Raw genomic sequence first — 22240 nt, forward strand, 5'->3', positions numbered from 1 at the left:
GGTCTCCTGCAAGAGGAAGCTGTAAAGGGGAGACACAGCACAGAAGACCGTCCCCCCCACACACACCTGAACCCGTGTTGGCGCACAGTGCTGCATGGGAAGGGGCTGGCCATGGAGAAGTTGTCCCTGGAAGGGAACGACCTGTGGACTATCAACGGCTCACTGACCAACTCCAGCCTGAGCCCCGAGAACCGGACTTGTGGGCACAACGGCACCACTGATCCCCTGAAGAGGAATGAGGACATGGCCAAGGTGGAGGTGACGGTGCTCTGCCTCATCCTCTTCCTCGCTCTGACGGGCAACCTGTGCGTGCTGCTGGCCATCCACACCACCCGGCACAAGCACTCCCGCATGTACTATTTCATGAAGCACCTGAGCATCGCTGACTTGGTGGTGGCCATTTTCCAGGTGCTGCCCCAACTCATCTGGGACATCACCTTCAGGTTCTATGGGCCAGATTTCCTCTGCCGGCTGGTCAAATACCTGCAGGTGGTGGGGATGTTTGCTTCCACCTACATGCTCCTGCTGATGTCCCTGGACCGGTGCCTGGCCATCTGTCAGCCCCTGAGGTCATTGCACAGGAGGTCTGACCGGCTGTCTGTCCTCCTCACCTGGCTACTATGCCTGCTGGTCAGCATCCCCCAGATCCACATATTTTCCCTGCGGGACGTGGGCAATGGGGTGTATGACTGCTGGGCAGATTTCATCCAGCCCTGGGGAGCCAAAGCATATATCACCTGGATAACCCTGACTGTTTACATTATCCCTGTGCTGATGCTCTGCGTCTGCTATGGCTTGATCAGCTTCAAAATCTGGCAGAACGTGAAGCTCAAAACAGCCCACGAGAGCAACATGAGCCTGACCTCCAACTCCTCCAATGGGGCAGCCCTCTCCAGGGTCAGCAGCATCAAGCTCATTTCTAAAGCCAAGATCCGGACAGTCAAAATGACCTTCATCATAGTCTTAGCTTTCGTAGTGTGCTGGACTCCCTTTTTCTTCGTGCAGATGTGGTCCGTGTGGGACAAGAATGCTCCCAAAGAAGGTAACGTTCTCCCTCATTTGATATATATATATAAAATATATATTTGCATGTAGTAATTAGTGTCAGTGATCAAAATGATGACTAATAATGAATACATCAGAAGGTTGCAAAACAACTGCTCCAGATGTAATGGGGGTTGTATAGAGATTTCACTCTAAATCAAGCCTGATTAGGGTGCTGAAAAGAGAGAGACTTGTGTCGGATTCAGGGCACGCAGCTTTGACACTTCGTTGGAGTCATTCCTGGTTTTCTGGTAGATAGGACCCTGAGGGGCTGATTCTGGTTACTTGAGCTGAAACCTGGAAATCATTTCCCTCCCTGTTTGCCAAGGCATTTCTCATTTGCACCCAATGTGCACTTTCCTCTTTTGTTTGTCAGCATGGCCTAGCTACCACAGCTTGAGAATATCTGCTGAAAAGGCTCCCTGCAGGTGTCAGGGTGCCAGGGTGGGGCACTGGGGAGCCTCATGACTAAGCACGTGGAACTTTTCTGGAGCAATGTCATTTCGCCGTAGCTGAAACGTTTTTGCAGCGATATATTGGTTTTGATTACGTTTGAAGTGGGGAGAGAGAGAATCTCTCACACTTTATTGCCTGGTGATTAAGGCACTGACCTGAGAAACTCAGATTCAAGTCCCAGCTCCACTTGATTCGTAGTGATCTGTTCTGAAAGATTCTTCTGAGAATCGGGCAGACGAGGGACTTGAAAATGGGTCTGCCACACCCCGGGCCAGTGCCTTACCCATCACGCTATCATCTTCCTAGACAGAAAAGCTCCAGTTTTAGTCCAAAGCTGGATGTTCCAACACAAATTTGTTTGTGTAAAAAAAAAGTCGGAGAGGTTTTGTTTTTATTTCAGTATGGAATAAAAACAAATGTACAAATCTCGGAATTTGCTGCAAAACAGAATATCCATCACCCTGCTCACATCTTCTTTGTAGCGTAAATTCAAGGTCACTAACAGGAGTCAGGCTTCATTAATAATAATGCCTGGAGATGGCTTCCCCATTCATTTCTGGGGTGCTTTGCAGACATGCATTTCCAAATGCTGGGTTTTTAAAAATATCTGGTACTGGCCATGAATAGTGTTAAATATATCAACAGCACAGAGCATCAGCTCTCAGTGGCAGAGAAACTGGGGGTGAGAAACTCTGAAATCATCTGGTTTGGTATCTCCTTCTCACGTTCCGAAGCATATTTTCTTTCCTTTCAATGCCCCTTTCTTCTCTCTCCTCTCTTCCCATTTTTACTCAGTTTTTCTTTGCCCTCCCTTCCTTCTATCTTTTTTCTCTCTCCTCCATTCTCTACACTCACAGGGATGCTTTTTACTTTGTTGCTGGCTGTAGGTAGCATGTTTCCCTTAATGTTCTAGTGATTTATTAGTTAGACATTTTTCAAGGACAAAATGCCATTTTTCATACGGGAACGCTGATGTGGCTGAGGCTGATAACTGTTAGTAAAACACATTACAATCCCCTATTTTCTCAGAACTTTCAAAACCACTGTACCCTCAAGGCTGACACTTTCTGTGCTGGGAGGTGAATTTGATTCAGAAAGTTTGAGGAAAATCTTTTCAGTCCTTTCTGAGGTAGGGGAGAGTGAAAGAAATATATTTTGGGCATGACAGTTTTTGAACAGCTCAACAGAAACTTGGCCTGGCCAGGAACCTCACTAAGAGCTAGCCCCTTTGCTTGGCTTGGGGGTGTAAAATAAACATGTTTGAAAACTAACTGCAAAGTGGGCTTGCTAATGCTACCAGAGAGCTGTCCATAGGGCAACACAGCTCCAGCCTTCACACAAGATGCTCCTCCTCTCCGTCCTCTGGCCAAGGTCATTTCAATGATAAAGATACTTTGTGTAAAAACTGATACCCTCTGTGGGAGATTTTTACATGTCCCCAGTAAATCTGAAGTAGAGGCTGAGCCTCTCTGTATGGAGCTGCAGTTCTTTTGTCTTCTCTCTACTCGCCTTATCGCTGGTTGAGGGATTATCCCATGGAAACTTTGTTCTGGCTAGCTACTCACAGCATTTGTCTTGGTTATTCACACACCTGCTTTACACTAGTAATTGTATCTGGTGTCTAGATGTCTAATGGGATAAAAAAGGGTCCTTATTCCCTTTCATTTTATTTTAAAAATTGGATAAGAAGGGCTTGCTAATGGCACCCTAGCAAACAAAACTCTCTGTTGCGCTCCCTTTCAGAACAGATAGAATTGGAGATTGGGACTCAAATTCAGTACAGATGACTGCTTACACACTGCTTCCTGAGCCTGCATTTGTGTGCCACTCATCCTCATTTACTCCATCAAATCATCAGTACTGCGGTGCTCTACCTATATGTAGTAAAGAAGAAGAAGCAGACTTCATTCACCCGCAGGCTTGAGAGCCACGTGTTTTGTCTACAGCAAAGGATGTTGTTTTAGCAACAGCATCCGATAGACAATAGGATCTAATAGCACAGGAAGAAAACCTCTTGTGGGCTAGATGAGAAACTGTGAACGGTAGTGATTCTTAGTAGGGTCGGTAGTGGGAATCGAACCTTTAGCTTCCATACCCAAAGCACACGTTTCCACCACTTGAGCTAAAGGAATGATTCCTTTAGCTAGCAGCAGTAGTAAGTGGTTAGCCTTCATATGGGGAACAGCTACTCAAGGGGGAAACTGCACGCATCACTGATGCCTAGGAGTTATCGAGCAGTCTGGGGTACTATAACCCTTTGAACCCAGTGTATATTACTTTCCCACACCTAAGCAAGCACCCTGCCTCCCTTTTCACTCTGCTTCCTCCCTTTAACAAACTAAGACCCCCTCTGAATGCCCTACTGAGTCCCAGAAGTTGAAACCCCATTCCTGGGTGGGTAGAGCGCCTCGTGCTCCCAACCAACTTTGCTGCGGTGCTGGTGCCATCTCGCTCCACAGAACCTTTGAGGATCTTTCTAGCCGCCAGTCTCAGCTCTTGATTCATGCCCCTGCTGCTGCTGCTTTGAGGTCAGACAGAGCAGTCTGGAAAGTCCACAAAGAGATCTGGGGGGCACAGCGGGAGCTGAGAATAGAGGCAAAGTTTCCACCAGGAGGATGGTGGTGGGTGGGGGGGTGTAGGTCAAACCCAGCAAACCCAAAACATGCTCCTCCCCAACTGGTTTTAAGAAGCCTACCTACTCCCTGGCATTGCACCTACTAGTGGTTCCCCTCCCAAGCCTTTGGAAATTACCCAGATTTTAGTTGATATCCACGTGAGCATTAATTAGGCTCCAAATGGTCAGGTCTATGTTTTGTCTGCCACAGTTTCATGTGGGTGTGCACGGGTTTCTTTGCACAAAGGATTTTATCTCATTGGAAGGAAGGATTGAAGAGCTGTGTGCAAAGAGGTGTAACAGTCAATAGAAATTGAACTGAACCGTGTGCTGTCGCACAATGTCCCCAGACTTGGGCATAATATTAAAAAAAGAAGAGAAGGCCTCACAAACATCTGGCAAGGTTTATATGACGTATGCAAATGACAGATGTATGCAACGAACAGCAAACAAAGCCCTCTGCTTTGAACACACAATTATCAGTGGGCCAAATGTTTGGGGGAAGGCAACACGTTTGAAAAGCTGTTCATGATGAGCTGTTTCTTAATGAACGAAATGTTTATCAGCCATCATGTGGAACGTCATCCTCATGGTAGCCACAAACAAATGAATGCCAAATGTTTTCCAAATTAATCCTAAATAGTCCTCTTGAAATTGACGCCATGGCTTCAACTTGTGCAGGGTCTTTGAAAAGTGGGTCTGAGACTTTGTGAAACAGATAATAAGTTATTGGTCTTGGAAGAGTAAAAAAATCCTCACCTGCTTTTCTGAATGTGTTTGCACTGTACGTAGAGAGTGAGGGAATAGGCAATGTTACTCCAAACTGATGTAAGATAGTCACTGTCACCTTCTAGTGTTTCCCCTTGATGCCTCTCTATGGAAGGGGGAGCATACTTTTAATTTTGTTATGGAAGCAAAAAATTTCTGTGTAATTTAGACCAGTGTTTCTCAACCTTTTAAGTACCAAGTACCCCCTAACCTCTAAAAATTTTAATAAGTACCCTAACACTCAATTTTCCACGGGATTTTATATTTACAGACTAATGTGAGCCATATGTTGGAAGAAGGGCTGAGTATATAAGGTTGTGATATGTCAGATCTAGTGTGGGTAGAGTTACCACCTTCACACCAGGGGTGCACAACTCAAGTATGTGCCTGGGCTAGAGGTGATGTTGGCCAAAGCTAGGAGGCTTCGAGTAGCATGCCAATGCTGGGGAATATAAAGTGCCGGGCCAAATATTTGCCATAGATTTGAGAGGAGGAAGGGGTGAGAGAGAGACAGGAAAAGAGGGTAACTGGTAAAATCTGGGACTGTCATAATTGTCAATTTCACTGTTCAGCTAGAGCAGTGAAATTGACAAGTGTTCTGGGCCCTGGGCTTTGAGTCAGGGAGGGAGGTTGCCATCTGGGCAAGTGGCAGGCGGCTGCCGCCCGCCTCCCAGCTGAAAGCTATGACTGGGTGGAAAGTGGGGGCTGCTGCCCACCTCCTCCAGAAGCTGGGGGCTGCTGCCCACCTCCCCTTCACTCTGTTGTTCCCCAGGTACCCCCTGCCTGTGTCTCGCATACCCCCAGGGGTTTGTGTACCAGAGGTTGAGAAACTAAGATTTAGACAATGATGAAAAACCTGTTGGGATGAGCAGGCTACAGTGTATGGAGTTATATTGCCACCTGTAGGAATAAACAAGGAAGTGAATTTACTGCTTTGTTTAGAAACTTGTCCACTATGAATGGTGAAGTGGATGCTAATTGCACGTTCTCGATAAATAAGATCTAGGTATAATGCACACGGTCAAAATCTCTGCCTTTGTACTACAGAGAGAAGTTGGAGAACTTTTTCCTTGGAAGTCAGATTTTCCTTTTATCATGGAACAGTTCTCCAGTCTAAACACTTTATTCATTATTGTTATTATTATTATTAGTTACTTGTTTGCGGTAGTGCCTCGGAGCCTCAGTCACGGACCAGGACCCCATTGTGCTAGGTGCTGTACAAACACAGAACAAAGAGACTGTCCTTGCCCCAAAGAGATTACAATCCAAGTAGAAAGTTTAGAATTTTCTTTTACTTTTCAGGGGATCTCTATCACTAACACAGCTGACTTAAAGTCTGTTTCCCTGTACACTGAAGTAAACAAACAAACACCCTTCCCTCCAGTACCTTGTTGATAATTTGACAGACTAAATGGGAATGAATGGCCCCAATATCAACACAATCTGTCTTGCTCCTCTGCAACTGCAGAAACTTTACTATGTTTGCTGTGTCATATTGCATTTGTAGCTTAAAAGAGTCCTGATCCTGCGTCATTTGAACAGACCTATCTCCCTATGACTTTGTTGGAAGTTTGATGTGTGTAAGGAATGAAAGGCTGGGCCCTAAAGAAAGAAATAAAAAAGAGCCTTTCCTAGTTTAATACATTACTAATTTGGAGCCTGATCCTACAAATGTTTAGGTACCTGAGAAACTACCCACACATGAGGAGTCCTATTGACTTCATTTAAAAAATCAAACAAGTGAAATTCTCTCTCTCCCTGACTCATATTATTTACTAACTTCACAGCATGGGAACACGTGTTCCCTTTTTTCTGTGGCTTACATTCCTTAGTGATATGACAACCTGCTCTACTCAGACTGCAATTTTGACTCCTTTTCCTGCAGGGAATATCACTGGCTAGAAGTATTTGTCAAGGAATTTTCAAAAGCAGTTAAATATGCATGTTTAAAATATTCATCCATTTTCATTTCTTGTTGTGTCTACAGAGTATATTGTAATTTTAATAACGTTTCATAAGCTTGTATAGCATGTCCTATGTCTTAAACTATGTTTAAATGGGGCTTTAGTAAAAATAAGCAAACACATCCACATCTGAGTAACTTTACGCTCCAGAAACTTTTAGCCATTTAAGTTTAGATCTTAGGGGATTAGCCTGGCTCTTTTCAGAGAGAGAGAATTGGCCCAGCCATATATATAGGAAGGGCCCAACCGGGAAAACCATTAATTTCCCCAGGGAGGATATCTGGCTATGGGAGATTTGGTCTAGGTCCAACATAGTTCTTCTTGCTCCATGCCCTTAAGGAAATGACTATTTCATGCCATTCACCTCTTTGTATGATGGACCTGGTTTTTGTGTTGTATCGGAGAGACAGGACCCATAGTAACAGCTTAGTGCCCCCTCCCATGTTGCTGACTGCTCAACATCATTGTCAGTTGCTGGAGCACCGGTTCAACCGTGAGTGACAGAGAACAAGACAACCACAGATCCACCAACACTTTCTTGCAGCTTGTGCAGATCTGTCATCTAAGTACTGGCTGGGCCCAGCTCCACTTAGCTTGGGAGATCTACTCAGTTAATAGAAATAAGAGATGGACTAGATCCACAGAGAGCTCATCCATTCCCTGACTTGACTGCACCCTACAGCTAATAGTAATAATTAATACCTAGTTCTTGTATAGCACTTTTCATCAATAGATCTCAAGTGGTTTACAAAGGAGGCAAATATAATAAATCCTCATTTTATAGCTGGGAAAACCGAGGCACAGAGTGGTGAAGTGACTTGCCTAAGGTCACTCAGCAGTCCAGTGGCAGAGCTGGGCATACGACCCAGGTCTCCTGAGTCCCAATCCTGTGCTCAATCCACTGGATGACAAAACCTCCCAGTTCTCCTGTTGCTTTGTCTGTTTCAGTTCAAAGTGTGAGCATAGGCCTGGCTCATACAGTTCCAGTCAGTCCCTTGTGGAGAACTTTTTCATACATTGCCCAGCACAAACAATTCATAAGGCTTTGAATTTTGCAGCCTTTTTCAGGATGTGACATTTTCCTGGTTTGGCAGCAGATGTTCCCTTTTGTTGACACTGGAAACAGTCTTGGGTAGATGTATGTTGGTGTTATACCACAGCAGATCAGAACAGCCAGCATGTGACTCAGTTTAGGGTGCCATTCAAATCACATGTCATTTTAATGACTTTCTGTCCCTACAGAAAAACCTTGCACGTAGTATGCAGTACATATGACATATTAATCTTAGTATCCAAGATGATAGTTTTAAATGTTTGTAAAGATCGGTAAGTGGATATGAAGCTGCCACTCAGCAAATGGCATCATGTTTGTCAGGAGTTTGGGACATTCCTCTCAGCAATGTCACCCATAGACACTAAGGTCAGAAGGTCATCTAGTCCAGTGGTTCTTAACCTTTCCAAACTACTGTACCCCTGAAGCCTGAGTCCCACCCCCACGGGGCTGAGGCATGTAACTTAGTTTCATGGCACCCCTGTGGCTCCAGGCAATTGCCTTTCTTGCCACCCCCAATACCAGCTCTGCACTTGCGACTCCTCTAAACCTCCCTTATATACTCAAAATACTGACTTCAGAGAGTGTTTGCGGTGTGCAAGGGCTGCTGTAAATAGACCCAGCGAAATTTATATTACGCATGAATCCCCATTTAAAAAATAATTGTCAAAGGCGTCTCCTCCCCCAGGCACTGCACTTTTGACTTGGCAGACTTCACTCCCCTTTCAGTTTCAATGTAGAAACCTCATCTGTGGGGTGGAAAGCCATGGATTCTGTGGCTGTGCGCTTGCAATACTGATAAGCAATCAGATGCATATGAGCCTTGTACGATGCCACCTGCATCCACTTTCCCCCGATTTAACGATTCACTGAGGAATCATGGATATGCAATTAGCCTTCATTATATAAATTTGAAATAACCGTAATTTCCGATGGCAAAGCTTTGAGTATGAAAATGTTCAATTAAATGAAAAAGAAAAACAACAGATTCTTCGCAGTCTAAAAGAGACTCTCTTTAATTAGGTTGCTTGAATGAGAACAAACGCTGTCTGAAAGGATGGCCTTGATGTTCTAGAAACACAATCTAGGCCTTTTCAGGCTACAACCTGAGCACACAAAATGACTGGAATGTCTAAATTGGCTAGTAGAGAAGAAGTTAGCTGCTTCCTTGCTTTTCCATCCTTCTATCTATCTCTTAGATATAACTTCACTAGAGCTTATTCACTTCCTAATCAGACCATGGTAAGTAGTTATCAGGCAGCTGAGTAGCGCTGTATCTCAGCTTTTCTGCATAAAATAAGGAGCAAGAAATTCACTGAGATGGGAAAAACTTGGCTTCTACCCCGGGGAAGACTTAAAAACAATGTGTCTTAAACATAAATTGATTTATTTTCCCCAGGTTTTTCCACAAACTCTTTTTACTACTTGCAGCAATGGATCTAGTTTTGTTCAAAGGGACATGGCTTGTTCTGCAGTGGAATACGGAAGGGTTTTGGGAAAAATTCCATTGGCTTGTCATGGAAGCATTAAATCAGGGAGAGTTGGGCCCACAAAGTTGTGTTTTGATAAACTGGGAACATAGGAATCAGGCCAGGACATTGGAGAGGGTGTAGGTGGATTCTGGGATCAGGATCTCCAAAAGCCACAGTTTCTTCCCACTGGATGTGCCCAGGTTTTCTTGTCTGTGCCTAAAGATCACTAAATGGAACTTTCACACTCTTTTCCTGATATGTTTTCTACCTTGCAGCATCACCCTTTATCATCGCCATGCTCCTAGCAAGTTTAAACAGCTGTTGCAACCCCTGGATCTACATGCTTTTCACAGGCCATCTCTTCCACGACCTTATGCAGCGGTTCCTCTGCTGCTCCACACGCTATTTAAAATCCAGGCAAGGATGTGACCTGAGTGTCAGCAAGAAAAGCAACTCCTCCACATTCGTCCTGAGTCGCAAGAGCTCAAGTCAGAAGAGCATCACTCAGCCTTCCACAGCTTGAGAACTGTCCCAGCGCTCCAAGGGCTGCATTGCTCCTTCACTCCAACCGTCTTCAATGCGTATTTGTAAAATAGCTGTGATTAAGAATATATGGGTTTTTTTTATATATATGTAAATATGTATGTGTGTTCAATTCTTTATTTAACTGAGGCAGGCATAAGAAAAGAACTGCTGTCGTCAAAAGCACAGTTCAGAACGGATCGCTTAATGGAGTTCAATTCAATGGACAAGATCCTGAATCCTTCACTCATTCCGGTCAATGGACGTTTTGCATCATGCCTGAATAATAACTGTCGGCCTTATCCTGAAATCCCGTCTACTGCTGAGTAGACGTACTGAAGCTGGTGAGCCAAATTCAGCCCTGATATAAGTGGGTCCAGCTCTATTGACTTGAAGGAGTTGCACCACAGTGAGTTGGCACTGAGTAAAAAGTACCCGGGCTGTCCTTCCTCAAGTGAGTAAGTATTACTCATGGAAGCAGTCCCATTGATTTCTGTTTGACTACAGGTTATTTAAGGCAGGGGTGTTCAAACTGGGGGTCAGGACCCCTTAAGGGGTCAGAAGGTTATTATGGGGGGGGGGGGTGTTCGAGATGCATACGGCTGACGGCCAGAGCCCTTGCGAGCTGGGCGGCCAGGGGACAATGGTTGCTGGCTGGGTGCTCTGAAGGCAGTGCCATCCCCAGCAGCAGTGCAGAAGTAAGGGTGGCATGACATGGGGGGGGGTCATCACTTTTTTTGGGGGGAGGGGGGTCGCCAAAGCCTGAAATATTTTCAAAGGGGGTCCCAGCAAAAAAAAGTTTGAGAACCCCTAGTTTAAGGCCTTCCAAATTCCTGCCATAGGTTCTTGTTCAGAAATAATGCCCATTGGCTTCAAGAGAGTTTTGACTGAGTAAGGATTTCAGTTCGGATCCTGAACTATTTATGCTTAACTTGAAGCTTGTATTTATTTATACTTAACTCGAAGCATGTGAATAATTCCCATTGGCTTCAGAGGTACCAGGCATATGATTCAGTTTAACAATGTGTATAAATGATTACAGGATCAGGGTGCTGGTACAATAACATATATGCTGATTGCTTAAAGAAAGCTTTTGAACACAAACACATGAGGTGAAATCCTGGCTCTATTAAAGTCAATGACAAAACTTTAGTGGGCCGAGGATTTCACTCTTTGGTTTACTGTAGGCAGTGAAGTATTACACCAATACAATTTTCTTTCTATGTAATTCACACGATTCCAGTTATGGCATCTATTTTTAAAAGATTTTTTTCTTGTAAATAACATTTTATAAATTCAACTTGAAGAAAAGGGGAGCAGTGGTGAAAAAAAAAAGCATACAAAGGAAACCTTGGAGGAAAAGGTGCTTCATACACAAATTACAAATATTTATGGATTGTATGGAATGCTTTTGTTTCTAGACTAACGCACCAAACATTTATGAACTGTACAATTTTGTATTACATAAACTGAAAGCTAGCACAACTGTGGTACAGCTTTGGAAAGTGCAAATAGTTATGACATGATCCTGTTCCTGGTGAAGTCAGTGTGAATTTCCCCACTGAATTCAATGGCAGCAGGATGAGGCCATGTGGGACTGGGCGGCGAACCCTTTGTTCATTTGCTTCGTCCTTTCTCACACAAGTAATTCCAAAATCAATGGGATAACATGCATGAGTCATGACTACACATGAAGGGGAGGGCTGAAGGATTTGCTTGTATTTTTGCAATGGATATAAATATTGCATAATTATCGGTTTTGTTGTTTCATTATCATCAACAGATACATTTTCAGTTTTTAGTTCTATAGATTTTGTTTTGGTGTTCAGTCAGTTTTTTATAGTAGCTTGAGACTGACTTTTAAGCACCATGCCACCCATTGGTCCAACTTGGAGTTCAAATCCCAGCTTGTTCTCATGCACTAAAGCAGTGGAACAGTGTAGTTCTTCATTTTCTCCATTGTCTTCTCATTTTCCTTGAGCTTAAATGGTAAGGTGTAGATTTCCCCCTTTCTACACTCCCCAAGGAAAGGAATGTACTTTTATTTTAATGGTTTTATTGTGATCATGGAAAAAATCTACATCTAGAAATACAGGATCTCATTCATCTCTCTTTACTTTTGTTTTATGCTAGTCAACTCCATTTATTTCAGTAGAGTCAGGCCCTTTGAGAGTAACTTGAGACCCTGGTATACCATGTGTGCTGCCCTCCATTCCCATTTCATCTCAGTTGCAGACATTTTTAGGGGCCCCCTGAGTTTGGGGCCCTGGTGCAATTGTCCGCCTTCTCCTTTCTTCCCCCATCATCTCTGAGTGAAGTTACAGTGGTGTAAAGCAAGAAGTAGCATAGCAGTGACTCAGCCCCTAAACTGAGCCCCCGTCTAGTCCTGCAATCTTAGCACACACAAAACTCCAGCTGGATGATGTCAAATCTTGCATTCCTCTATCAGGCAAAACTCCCACTGAGTCAAAGAATGCTCTGCCTCATGGTGTGGGATTCTGATTTAGTTAATTGCAAGATTTAAAAGCACTTGTTTCTTACTCAAACTAGAGAAATAGCAAAACCAAAACCCCAAATCGAATCTTTCCTAAATGGTGGGAAAATTCAGAACCTGTTCCTTTTTTATACAATAAACCCAACTAAAACCCTAAATCCCACCCACATATGTCCTCAAATCTCAGGATTATTTAGCCTGAACTTTGTGGCTTGGGCCTGTCTCTACAAACTGCTCATGACTCTGCCTTTTTGTATAAAACATAGTACAGCTGATTCTCCTCTGGCCCTATCTGCACCTAGGCAAGTTGGATGTTAACACGATAGCCAGTGATGGCCATAAATTGAGTATCCAGCCCGACCACCTTGAGCACCTACCGAGAAATCAATCCAAGTGCTGCATGAGCTACCAGGGGGCTGTGGCCTTTTAGGATTGGACATGCTGATTGACGAGGAAAGTGGAGGTTAAACACTCCCATTTTGCCAGGATAGAGTTTTAGTGTCCCTTTGCACAAGTGTAAGTGACTCCACAAGATGCAAGGCAGTGGAGAATCCAGGTCTGTTGTGGTTTTCCTTGTGTTATTCCTACCATCCCCTGTACATTCCATGTCTTTCTGTGCACTGCATTATATTTCACAGAGTGCTGGAAATAGAAGGCCACCACCTCACCTTCTTACCCAACCCTTAATGGGCAAAACTCCCATTAGTTTCAATGAACTTCAGTTTTGCCTGAATAAGGATTTTGTCCACTGAGCTTGATGGTGCTCTTGCTTAACCCTGATCCTGCACTCTTTTCTTCCCACCGTCCAGGTAGCTTAATCGTTTGTGTTGCGGGTGCATCAGCATTCTTTTATATTAAGGGACATGAATGATGAGCTTCTTTGCGGAAAGGTTTACAGACAGGAAATTGTTGTTGAGAAATGCTCACTGATTATATTTTAAACCTAGGGAACAACAAATCAGAATAATAAAAAAATACATTTTTTTTTTGCCACAAATCTACCTGTTTTTGAATCTTTATTATTTAGGCCAAGTCACAACCCTGGATACAATCCTGCACCATAGCCAGCTGCTTTGCTGCACTGGACGGGCTACTGGTATTATGTGTAGCTGTGCAGAGGAAAAGCAGCCAGCAATGAGTCACTCCTGCTCCTTTTCCTGTGCATGGTGAGTGGTGATGGGTGGGCAGAGATGGGGAGTGGGTGGAGTCAAGGCTCTAACACTCCCTCCCCACCATGTGCCAGGCAGCACAGCTGAACTAACATGGAGGGAAGTGCAAACTGCACAAAGAAAAGGGCTGATGCAATTTACTTCCTCCCTGGAGCAAGAGGGAAGCAGGGAAGCTTCCAGGATGATGCAACTATTCAGTACTGATTGGACTGCGAGGTGCCAATAAGCAAGCACATTGGAAAGATTTAAGTAAACCACTGTACGGCAGAATCCCTGACCCAAAGAACTTACAACCCAACATGCAGATAAATGGGTTGGCAGCCCACGACAACTCTCCTGTATCATCCAGACCCCCCTGCTTCAGGACATTGAAAGAAAAGGAAGGGGAAGAAACAAGACACCTTACACGTGAGAAAAATGAATAAAATGAATTGCATTAATACATTGCAAAAGGCACATCAGCTCAGATACAACACTGTGAAGGCCACGCACATGCTAACAACCTAAGCATACAGTTGTGAAAAGACCAGTGTTTTGGGGCTTTTTGAGCTGTTTGTGTAAGCATTAGAACAAAAAGCACTCTAAATCCTGCACGTCTCCTTTTATTATCACTTTTAGTACAGTGAAAAACTAAAACTATTGCGCATAATAATGTGATGGTTCTTGGAGATAGTTTAAAGGGACCCAGGGTCATAAGTGGCAAAGAACAAACACTGCATTTATAGTGTTTCTTTAAGGATTCATTCAATCTCAAAAACAATGGACATTCCCTATCCCATTGCAGCTTCTCAAGCAATTCTGCCAGCTTTTGGGTGTTTCATTTTTGCACCCACAACTTTGCACCTGCAATATATGCCCAAATTATAACATTTTGACTTCTACCTACCTGACTGTGCTCTAAAATCAGGTAGCTAGTTACCTAACAGCTATCATTTCTGCCTGCACTCTCTGTCCAATTAGAAGTGAGACTGAAGTTTCTTTAAAAATGTGTCCCATAATGAGTAGCATGGAACATATTCAAATGTCTGCTCAGAGCAGCAATATAATGGTTTGGCTCTGGTTTTTCTAAGATTTTGCCTATTCTTTTCCCAATCCCTACTTTCTTTTTTTCCTCTATTAATCCCTTTAAAATATTAGTGTCACTGGAGTGCATTGTGCCGTTACTTTTCACTAATTAGAAACCAAATCTCTGAAGTCTCTGGAGTAGCATCACTCGAGAAGTTGACTCTTAGTAGTCATTGAAGGAGCACCTGTAAGTTAGTCACCTAAATACCTTTGATGCCCTGAGTTCTAGTACTAGTACAATTATAATACCTGCATGTTTAACTACCTGATTTATGCCCCCAGTTAGTTAAGGGTCTAAATGCCATGATATGCACAAAATAACACAGATTCAAATTGCACCCTCCAAAAGCATGTTGAGCAGTTAAAATGTATCCAGTAAAGTGACCTGGATTTAAAGCTTTGCTTAAATGGAAACACATGGAAACAAAGTTTTGTCGTTTACATCATCAATCCATACCCTTTTGGCAGATTGCGAATGAATACAAAAGCGTTTACAAGACCCACTGTTTGCAGCAATCATACTTATTACATATCTGTGCTTCCTGGTTCTATTCTGAGCTAGTGGCTAACTAAATAGACAATTTTGCATTGTACCCAGGTGTACTTTAACTGTCTCACACCCTTATTTGTTACTTAATAAATGCATATGTTTATCTAAGGTTGTGGTCCATGAAATAATTAGAGGAAGTTCTACTCTCCTTCACATTAGATTGAATGTGGAGTAACTGCACAGACTTCGTTAGAGTTACTCCCTAGTTACCCCAATGCAACTGAGAGAAGAACATAGTGTACAGTCTGCTAGGAAATCTTCAAAAGTGTGATTGTTGGGTAAGTGATTGTTTCTGCTATTTTTCTCCACCAAGAGCTCTAGAATTCCTTGCGTAGAGCAATTTTGATGCTGTTAAAGATCTTCCCCATGGCCTCACACAGTGGGTCACAGAAGGTGTGGATGCAGAGGGAATAAATTCTGCTGACACACTGGATTTCGATCACGTAGCTTTTGATGCAAGGCACCACTGCCCAGATATGGCAAAACGAGATTAAAGCAAAGAGGAAGCCCCAGATGACTGCCAAAGGGATTCCCAAGACAACAGAAAGCAGGCGGTAGCACCAGTACTTGCTGACTGTGAAGGTGGTGTAGCTGGTTTTCCATACTCCATCAAAACTGTATGTACCTGCTGGCTCAGCAATGATATCTTCAAAATCCACCTGGAAGACAGACAAGATGGGGGGGGGGGGAGAATTAGGGAGATGCCACTCACACAGGATTCAAACGGGCAGGTAGTCATCATCCAACTGGAGAACAGAATCTTCAATTTATTGGCCAGCTGAGATCTGTAATACATAGGGATGCCCTTTTCTAGTAGTGATGATTCTGAAGAACTGGAGAAAACAGAGGGTACAGTGAAGGAAATTAGGTATCTATGGCCCTTCTAAAATAAAGATTCAAATCCATGCACCAGTGGAAAACGGGTCCTGTACAGAGAAGGTGAAAGTGTCTGCCCTACTCTGCATTCACTTCTCATCAGCTGGCTCAGGGGCAGCTGGGCCAGAGTAACAGTAGTTGGTCAAAGGTTTACTCCACACTTGAGTTTGGAGGCCAAAATCAGCTGCAAAATGTTAAGCCCTTCTTAGCCAGTTCTTCATCTCGTTTTCTTCTACCCTACAGCACAGACTTATGGTCAGACATAACAGAGGATGGGTCCACAATGGTGTTACCTCTTAGCATGTCTGGTGTGGTGCGCAAAACATTTTTACCGCCTAGGCTGATGCAGGATCTACCCGGAAATCCTGATTTAATTTTAAGGACTGTCCTTTTACCATTAGCTCAAGTGTGAGCAGGTATTCCCTGCACTTCGAACCGGGGAATATTGTTTCTGCTGCTAATGCCTGACCTACAAAATACAACAATTAGATTGATCTGGGTGTCAGGAAGAGAACACGAAGGCAGTTTTATAGTCAGGAGCAAAGGCTTTGCTGTCTGAAACACATTTGCTACTCTTGGGATCCTTCCTTTTCATATATGATTCAATATCTGTGCAATGAGAATGCATCCCACAACGGTTTGGTTTGTGCAATGAAAAAACATAAGGATGTAGCTAAACCTTAGCCAAGTACCTTCTCAGATATTGCACCTGACCAAATGAGCGGGGAACCCACCAGCTCAGTCTCGTTGGTGTGGATTCCCCTACATCCCGCTTCTCCTTGGGTCTGAAATGCCACTAGGGCAGCTGTTTAGTGAGGTCTGGACATTTGATTCTGATCCTGCATGGAGACAATGCAGAGGCTTGTGATGCTGATCTTGGGGAAGGGGAGGGGTAATGCTGTCCCAGTAAATATCAGAAGTAAAAGCAGAAGAAATGGGGAGAGGCTGGCTCAGAGTGGGGTAGGGGATGAGTATCAGGGAGCCAATTCTATCTTCCTGATTTAGCTCTAACACGACTTAGAGCTACCGCTGAACTGTTCTAAGCAACAGCACTGATATATGGCCCTAAATGACCCTTTGACAATGGAGGACTGGTGGACTGGAGCTTCACTCCACCGTGACACCTTCCCATTCCCACTTCCCTATATGTTGGGATGTGGTGGGGCCAGAGGCGGCAGTGCTTTTATACCCAGCAGAGAGTTACCCCATATGCCATTCAGGAATTCTCATGGGCAGCTGAATAATGGCACACTGGAGCCTCTGACCCACAGAGTGGAGGTGCTTTTGGTGGGAGAAACATTGCTGTTATTAATCCAGCTCTTGGTGCCGATCTGCCTTGCTTATGCGGGTATTAGAGACGGACAGAGAAACACAAAGATGAAGCTCTCCCCGGAAGAGAAATACTAAATTAAAGTAAAAACACTATTCACTGACATTCGCCAGTCTAAGGCATTGGTTGCCTCAGAAATCCTAAAGACAAGGGTTCCCAGCTGGGGAGGCTCTCCCATTAGTCATGGAGAGTTCAATTCTAGGGAACTCTGGGAATGCTCTTCAGCATCTCAGGCAGTCTGAATTGCCACCAGGAGGCGCCCGGGGGAGAGGCAGTTTCTCAGGAATGTGGGTTCCAAACATTCAGGTCTTTGTCCCAATGACTTGCACCACAAAACTCACAGGTGAGGCTGCTTGAGCACCCAGAGCAGAAAATGTGCCGTGAAACTGTTTACGCTTGAAAGGATGCACACAACCTGTTGCTGCCCTTTCTAGCAGTCCAGGGCCTTGGTGGCCTGCTCTGCGAGGAGGTGGGTTGCACTAATAAAAAGCCAACAAACATTCTGCTTTTGTATTCGTTTTTTTAAATATTCAGGGCTGAATTACTCAGTTTTACACACTTTGAACTCTGCCTTAAGAGGGAGATAGAGCCACTTGCCTCTCAACATCTTCTCCCAGGGACATTGCTGCTACACGGCAGAACTTTGAGGCAGGGTTTCTTTTATTTACAGAGCTGCTTAGTTGAGATTAAGATACATCCGCGAGAGAGCAGGAACTGAAGTATTTATCGTGGATAATGTATTCCTACACTGCATTTATCACTGTCGTTTTGACAAAAATATTACTCATGGATGATAAACACAGGTTAGAGACAGCTGTCATTTTATCATGAAACCGTTATAAATTGTGCTTACTGAGTCTCCACATTAAAGAATCATTAGAGAATGATTTTATGCCCGACCTAGGCTCTGATTCAATAAGGTGTTTAAGGACATGCCGAACTTGAAGCACGACCAGTCTTGTTGAAGTCAAGGAGCGATGTCCTGGCTTCATTGAAGTCAATAGGAGATTTGCCACTGACTCCAGTGGAGCCAGGACTGCATCCAAGATATTTAAGCACGTGATTGACTTTGAAGCCTGAAAATACTTAAGACGGTGCCTGACTTTAAGCACATCAGGAGTCCTTTGGACTTCCTAATGGGGAGCCCCTTTTTCAAAGAAGGATGCTGCAGGTCCTGATTTTGCAAGGAGTGGCTTGCCATTTGTCCTGTGCTGGTGTAGACAGGCTCAGGGAGCAGATGTGGTTCCAGCAGAGGTAATTGTTTTGTTACTGATGACACAGAAGTGCCGCACAAAGTCAACAGTACTTGCAAGAAGAGTGAACCCTGAAACAGGAACTCTCTAGCTGTCTTCCAGTACACACCTGAGGTCAACTGGCTTTAACAGGAGTTGAAGGCACTGAGTACCTTGTGGGACAAGGCGGTACATTTGGGCACCAGTGCTGTATTTTGACATTCAGTTTGGCTCTTAGGGGCATAGAATACATAGTTATATGAACATTTAACTGCTTGAGTGTCCTAATATGGACTTGGGTCCCCTAACTTAAGCATGCTGTCAGTTGACCTCTTCTACCCGTTAGGAAACTGAATTGCAGCCAGTAATATTCCCTTATTCTTCTGAAAGTGACACCCAGGAACCCTAAGGGCATTGACAAAGGGCTGTGATCAGCTCCTCTAAGCTAGCATCTCTGCAGAACTCAGGCAAGGGACACAGGTGCAGCCAGCACACTAAGGCCTTGGAGATTAGTGAATGGAAATCCACCTGGACCTGCGGGAAGCATGCCACGGTGCATGACTTCTTCCCCAGTCTCTTCCACACTATGTGCAGATCCTTGTGGTGTCTGGGAGTCAGAGTGAGAATGCAGGAATCGCACTTCCCCACACTCTGCAGAATTGGGACCTAAACAACTGCATTTTACTACCTTCAGGGCCATGGAGCAGATGGTGACATATATCTTCAGTTTCTGAACACGGAACCTTAACATTAATCTTAACTGTGCTAGAGCGGTAGAAGCACAGATCTTTCACCCATAGCAGAAGGCTCCTTTTAATCTCATTTCAGTTTAATACCATCTTCTTTCTGGACATTTCAAAGCAATTCCTTGATATAAATTCTGATATAAGGTTCCAGCTGTAGCAATCTTACACCTTTACACTCTCTTTTTTTCATTTAGATATGGAGACAGCCAAAATATACACCAGTTTGGCCTATGTTTACCCCTCATATTGCAGTTAGTGACAGGAGCAAAGTGCATTTAGCCCATATGTTGGAGGACTTAAAAATCAGTCAGAGTTCTGTTACTGAGGCAGCAGTCCTGTAGAAGGTGGCAGTAGCAGATCATTGCCGTAGGAGAAGAACATGAGGAGAAACAGGGATCAAATGTATTTGAAGATTTCAGTGGAAAAAATATTGTGAAGAGGAATTTATTTTTCTTTTGTGAACTGAATTCAACTAGGGGTGCTTCTAAGATGAAGAATTAGGAAGATAGGAAGTCTCCTGTGATTCCTTTTGCCCTGAGCAGTTTACTTAATAAAATGTGCTCATATGGGGAGTGATGCACTTGGAGAGTCTATTTCAAAGAGAGGACAGTGGACCAGGAGAAAAAGTGAGCATATTACATGCCTTTTACAGGAGGGTATGTGGTTAACACTACATAAAGGCCAAAGGAGGACTAGAGATGGGATGAAATGACCTGGAACAATTCAGATATTTGCAGTCAGAGGCTGTGGGTCCATTATCCCAGTATACAAAGTAGCCATTTGGTGATGTCTTAGACCTAGGGGCTGAATGGATCCAAAGAGTATTGGGGTCAGTTTTTAACTTTCTTCATCTTTTGAGTTAAAACTTCTTTTAGCTTCTTCTCTCTCTCCCTTTCTCCCCACAGTAGCCTTGCTGGGTACTTGGATTGAATGCAGGATGTTTTAATCTCTTTCTCCTTCTTTCTTGGTTGCTTAGTAGCTTAAGGATTTTCATGCCTCCAGTCATTTTTCTCAGTGTCACCCTACGTGCACCAAACAGCATGGGGAACATTTCTGTCCTTAATGCTCCACGGCCCCTTCCAATGATTAGATTTACATCTGAGACATAGTGGCTGCAGAAAAAGACTTTGGGGCTCATTGATAGTCCTTATTCTCACTAGATATGACGGGTACATACTACTCTCACTTACATGGATATATGATCAAAAATAGCCTTACTCTGCATGTACAGATAGTGGTGTGCAGAAGAGATACAAGAATGCATTTTGGTGGGGAACATATGCTGGATATAACACTGCTACCTCGCTGTCCCAATCACATTTTGCCGTGCTCATTGAATGCCCATCTACAGTCCATTAGTTGTCATGTTTGGTGGCTGATGAGTGAGACTCCCAGTTCAAATACTAATCTGGCCTTAGCGTCACCTGTTTTCAAAGATGTTTTTTTTTCTAAATGCAGAAACCAAACCTCCTATTCCAAGACCTCCTCTACTGCCTTTAAGAAGCAGTTCAGTGCACACTCATGTATATCCGCTGAATTACTGTGATGTTTCAAGGAAACAGAATAATTTAATAGAGCCTTTTCGTCTTCTCTCTTACCCTCATGGTGCCAAACTCCCCCTTGGTGTAACTCCATTTAAGAGGACAGAGCTACACCAAGTCCACACTCTTCAATGGTCAAAGACAATGCCCTTTTGAGGCTCAGTCCAGCTTTCCTGTCTCAGTCGCTTTGTTGAGCAGGGCAGGCTTCTCTCACCCTCACATATCAGCATGTGGGAGAAAGAATTCTGTTCTAAATAAGACTGGGACACTGCAAACACATTCAGCTGCCCCGTCGACTCCAGCACTGCTCTGAACAGGGACAAATTGTTGAGACAGTCAGTGTCGTGGGTTTTTTTTTTTTTTTTTAAAGATTCACTTTAGTTCTTCAGAGTGACATGGGCTGAGTCTGTTCTATGTGTGGTTTCCTGCTCACCAAGGCTAATGGGAAAATGTCAGCCAATTTGCAAGCTACAGCCAAGGAAGTCGGGGTGAGCATGTTCAAAGAATCAAACAATCACATTCATCAGAGATGGGACAGCCACGTGAAATCACCTCATCAGTGTATGTAGCTCCCTGGCAATGCAGGATTCTTCCCTACAGCACATATTCAAACTACTGCTCTAGATAATTCCTCTTCCTCTGGCATAGCTACACCCTATGTTTAGTGATTTAAACAGACGGCAGAATTTGAGCCTGGTACAGAAATGAAATGCCAATAGATTTATCGCACTAAAAATGAAGAGATGCGTTTAAAAATCAAAGGTGCTCAGAAAATGTACCTTTATAACATCTTCATTAATGTGCTTTGGATCTCTGTTCACCAGGTCTATTTCCTTTGTGTGCTGGTCCTTTCTTATTATCCTCTCCTCAAGTCCAGTTTGCTCTTCTGCCATAGTGTCTCGATCGAATGGTGCAAGTCAATTAAAAATGTCCCAGACCTCTTGCTCTGCTGGCAAAATACCTCGAGAGAAAGTTGTGCATTCAGTAGCTGGAGCTTTGTGCCTTTCTTTACTAAGCAAACCCCACCCTGGATACCAGTGAACAGCTGCCTTGCTATAGCTTCAAGACCCTCTGTGAAATCTGCCTGTGGCAAACCTCCAAGCTAAAATTAATACTATAGCTCACACAGTGGCCTGAAAGCATTCCTTAAAGGGGCACTGGACTCATCTCTGCTTTCACACCAGAGTCATCTTTTTAAAGGCGTTACCCTGGGTGAGTCAGAGCTAGATTGAAGAAGGGTAATTTTGAAAAGAACAGAATGCAACATATTTTATTGGAGGATGTAGTGGGACTGCACTCTAGGGGGGTGTTAGTTTGGGGTATATCGAACTTCAGGGGCGCTGCGG

At 43.8% G+C, this 22240-nt stretch overlaps 2 protein-coding genes across 2 annotated transcripts; one reads left to right on the top strand and one right to left on the bottom strand.

The window, feature by feature from the left end:
- The first annotated feature begins 111 nt into the window (after positions 1 to 111).
- On the top strand, positions 112 to 10009 carry OXTR (oxytocin receptor). The gene is made up of 2 exons (XM_067544482.1): positions 112 to 1042; positions 9645 to 10009. Exons 1-2 carry the CDS (start codon positions 112 to 114, stop codon positions 9890 to 9892), a joined length of 1179 nt encoding a protein of 392 aa, XP_067400583.1. The 3' UTR covers positions 9893 to 10009.
- A 3958-nt stretch (positions 10010 to 13967) lies between these two features.
- On the bottom strand, positions 13968 to 21849 carry CAV3 (caveolin 3). Its single transcript, XM_067544394.1, has 2 exons — positions 21674 to 21849; positions 13968 to 15828 (listed from the first exon to the last, which is right to left on the bottom strand). The coding sequence occupies exons 1-2, from the start codon at positions 21785 to 21787 to the stop codon at positions 15487 to 15489; spliced, it is 456 nt and encodes a 151-aa protein (XP_067400495.1). The 5' UTR covers positions 21788 to 21849; the 3' UTR covers positions 13968 to 15486.
- Between the last annotated feature and the right edge of the window lie 391 nt (positions 21850 to 22240).

This window comes from Emydura macquarii, unplaced genomic scaffold (genome assembly GCF_026122565.2).
Source record: "Emydura macquarii macquarii isolate MOO-44397 ecotype Brisbane River unplaced genomic scaffold, CSIRO-AGI_Emac_v2 contig_968, whole genome shotgun sequence".
Taxonomy (NCBI): domain Eukaryota; kingdom Metazoa; phylum Chordata; order Testudines; family Chelidae; genus Emydura; species Emydura macquarii.

Bases quoted from the DNA above. Each gene is read 5' to 3' on its own strand.
- OXTR (XM_067544482.1), top strand. From the start codon at position 112: ATGGAGAAGTTGTCCCTGGAAGGGAACGACCTGTGGACTATCAACGGC. The intron at 1,043-9,644 runs GTAACGTTCTCC...TCTACCTTGCAG, and splicing joins CAAGAATGCTCCCAAAGAAG to CATCACCCTTTATCATCGCC.
- CAV3 (XM_067544394.1), bottom strand. From the start codon at position 21,787: ATGGCAGAAGAGCAAACTGGACTTGAGGAGAGGATAATAAGAAAGGAC. The intron at 15,829-21,673 runs GTACATTTTCTG...TCTGTCTTCCAG, and splicing joins TTAATGAAGATGTTATAAAG to GTGGATTTTGAAGATATCAT.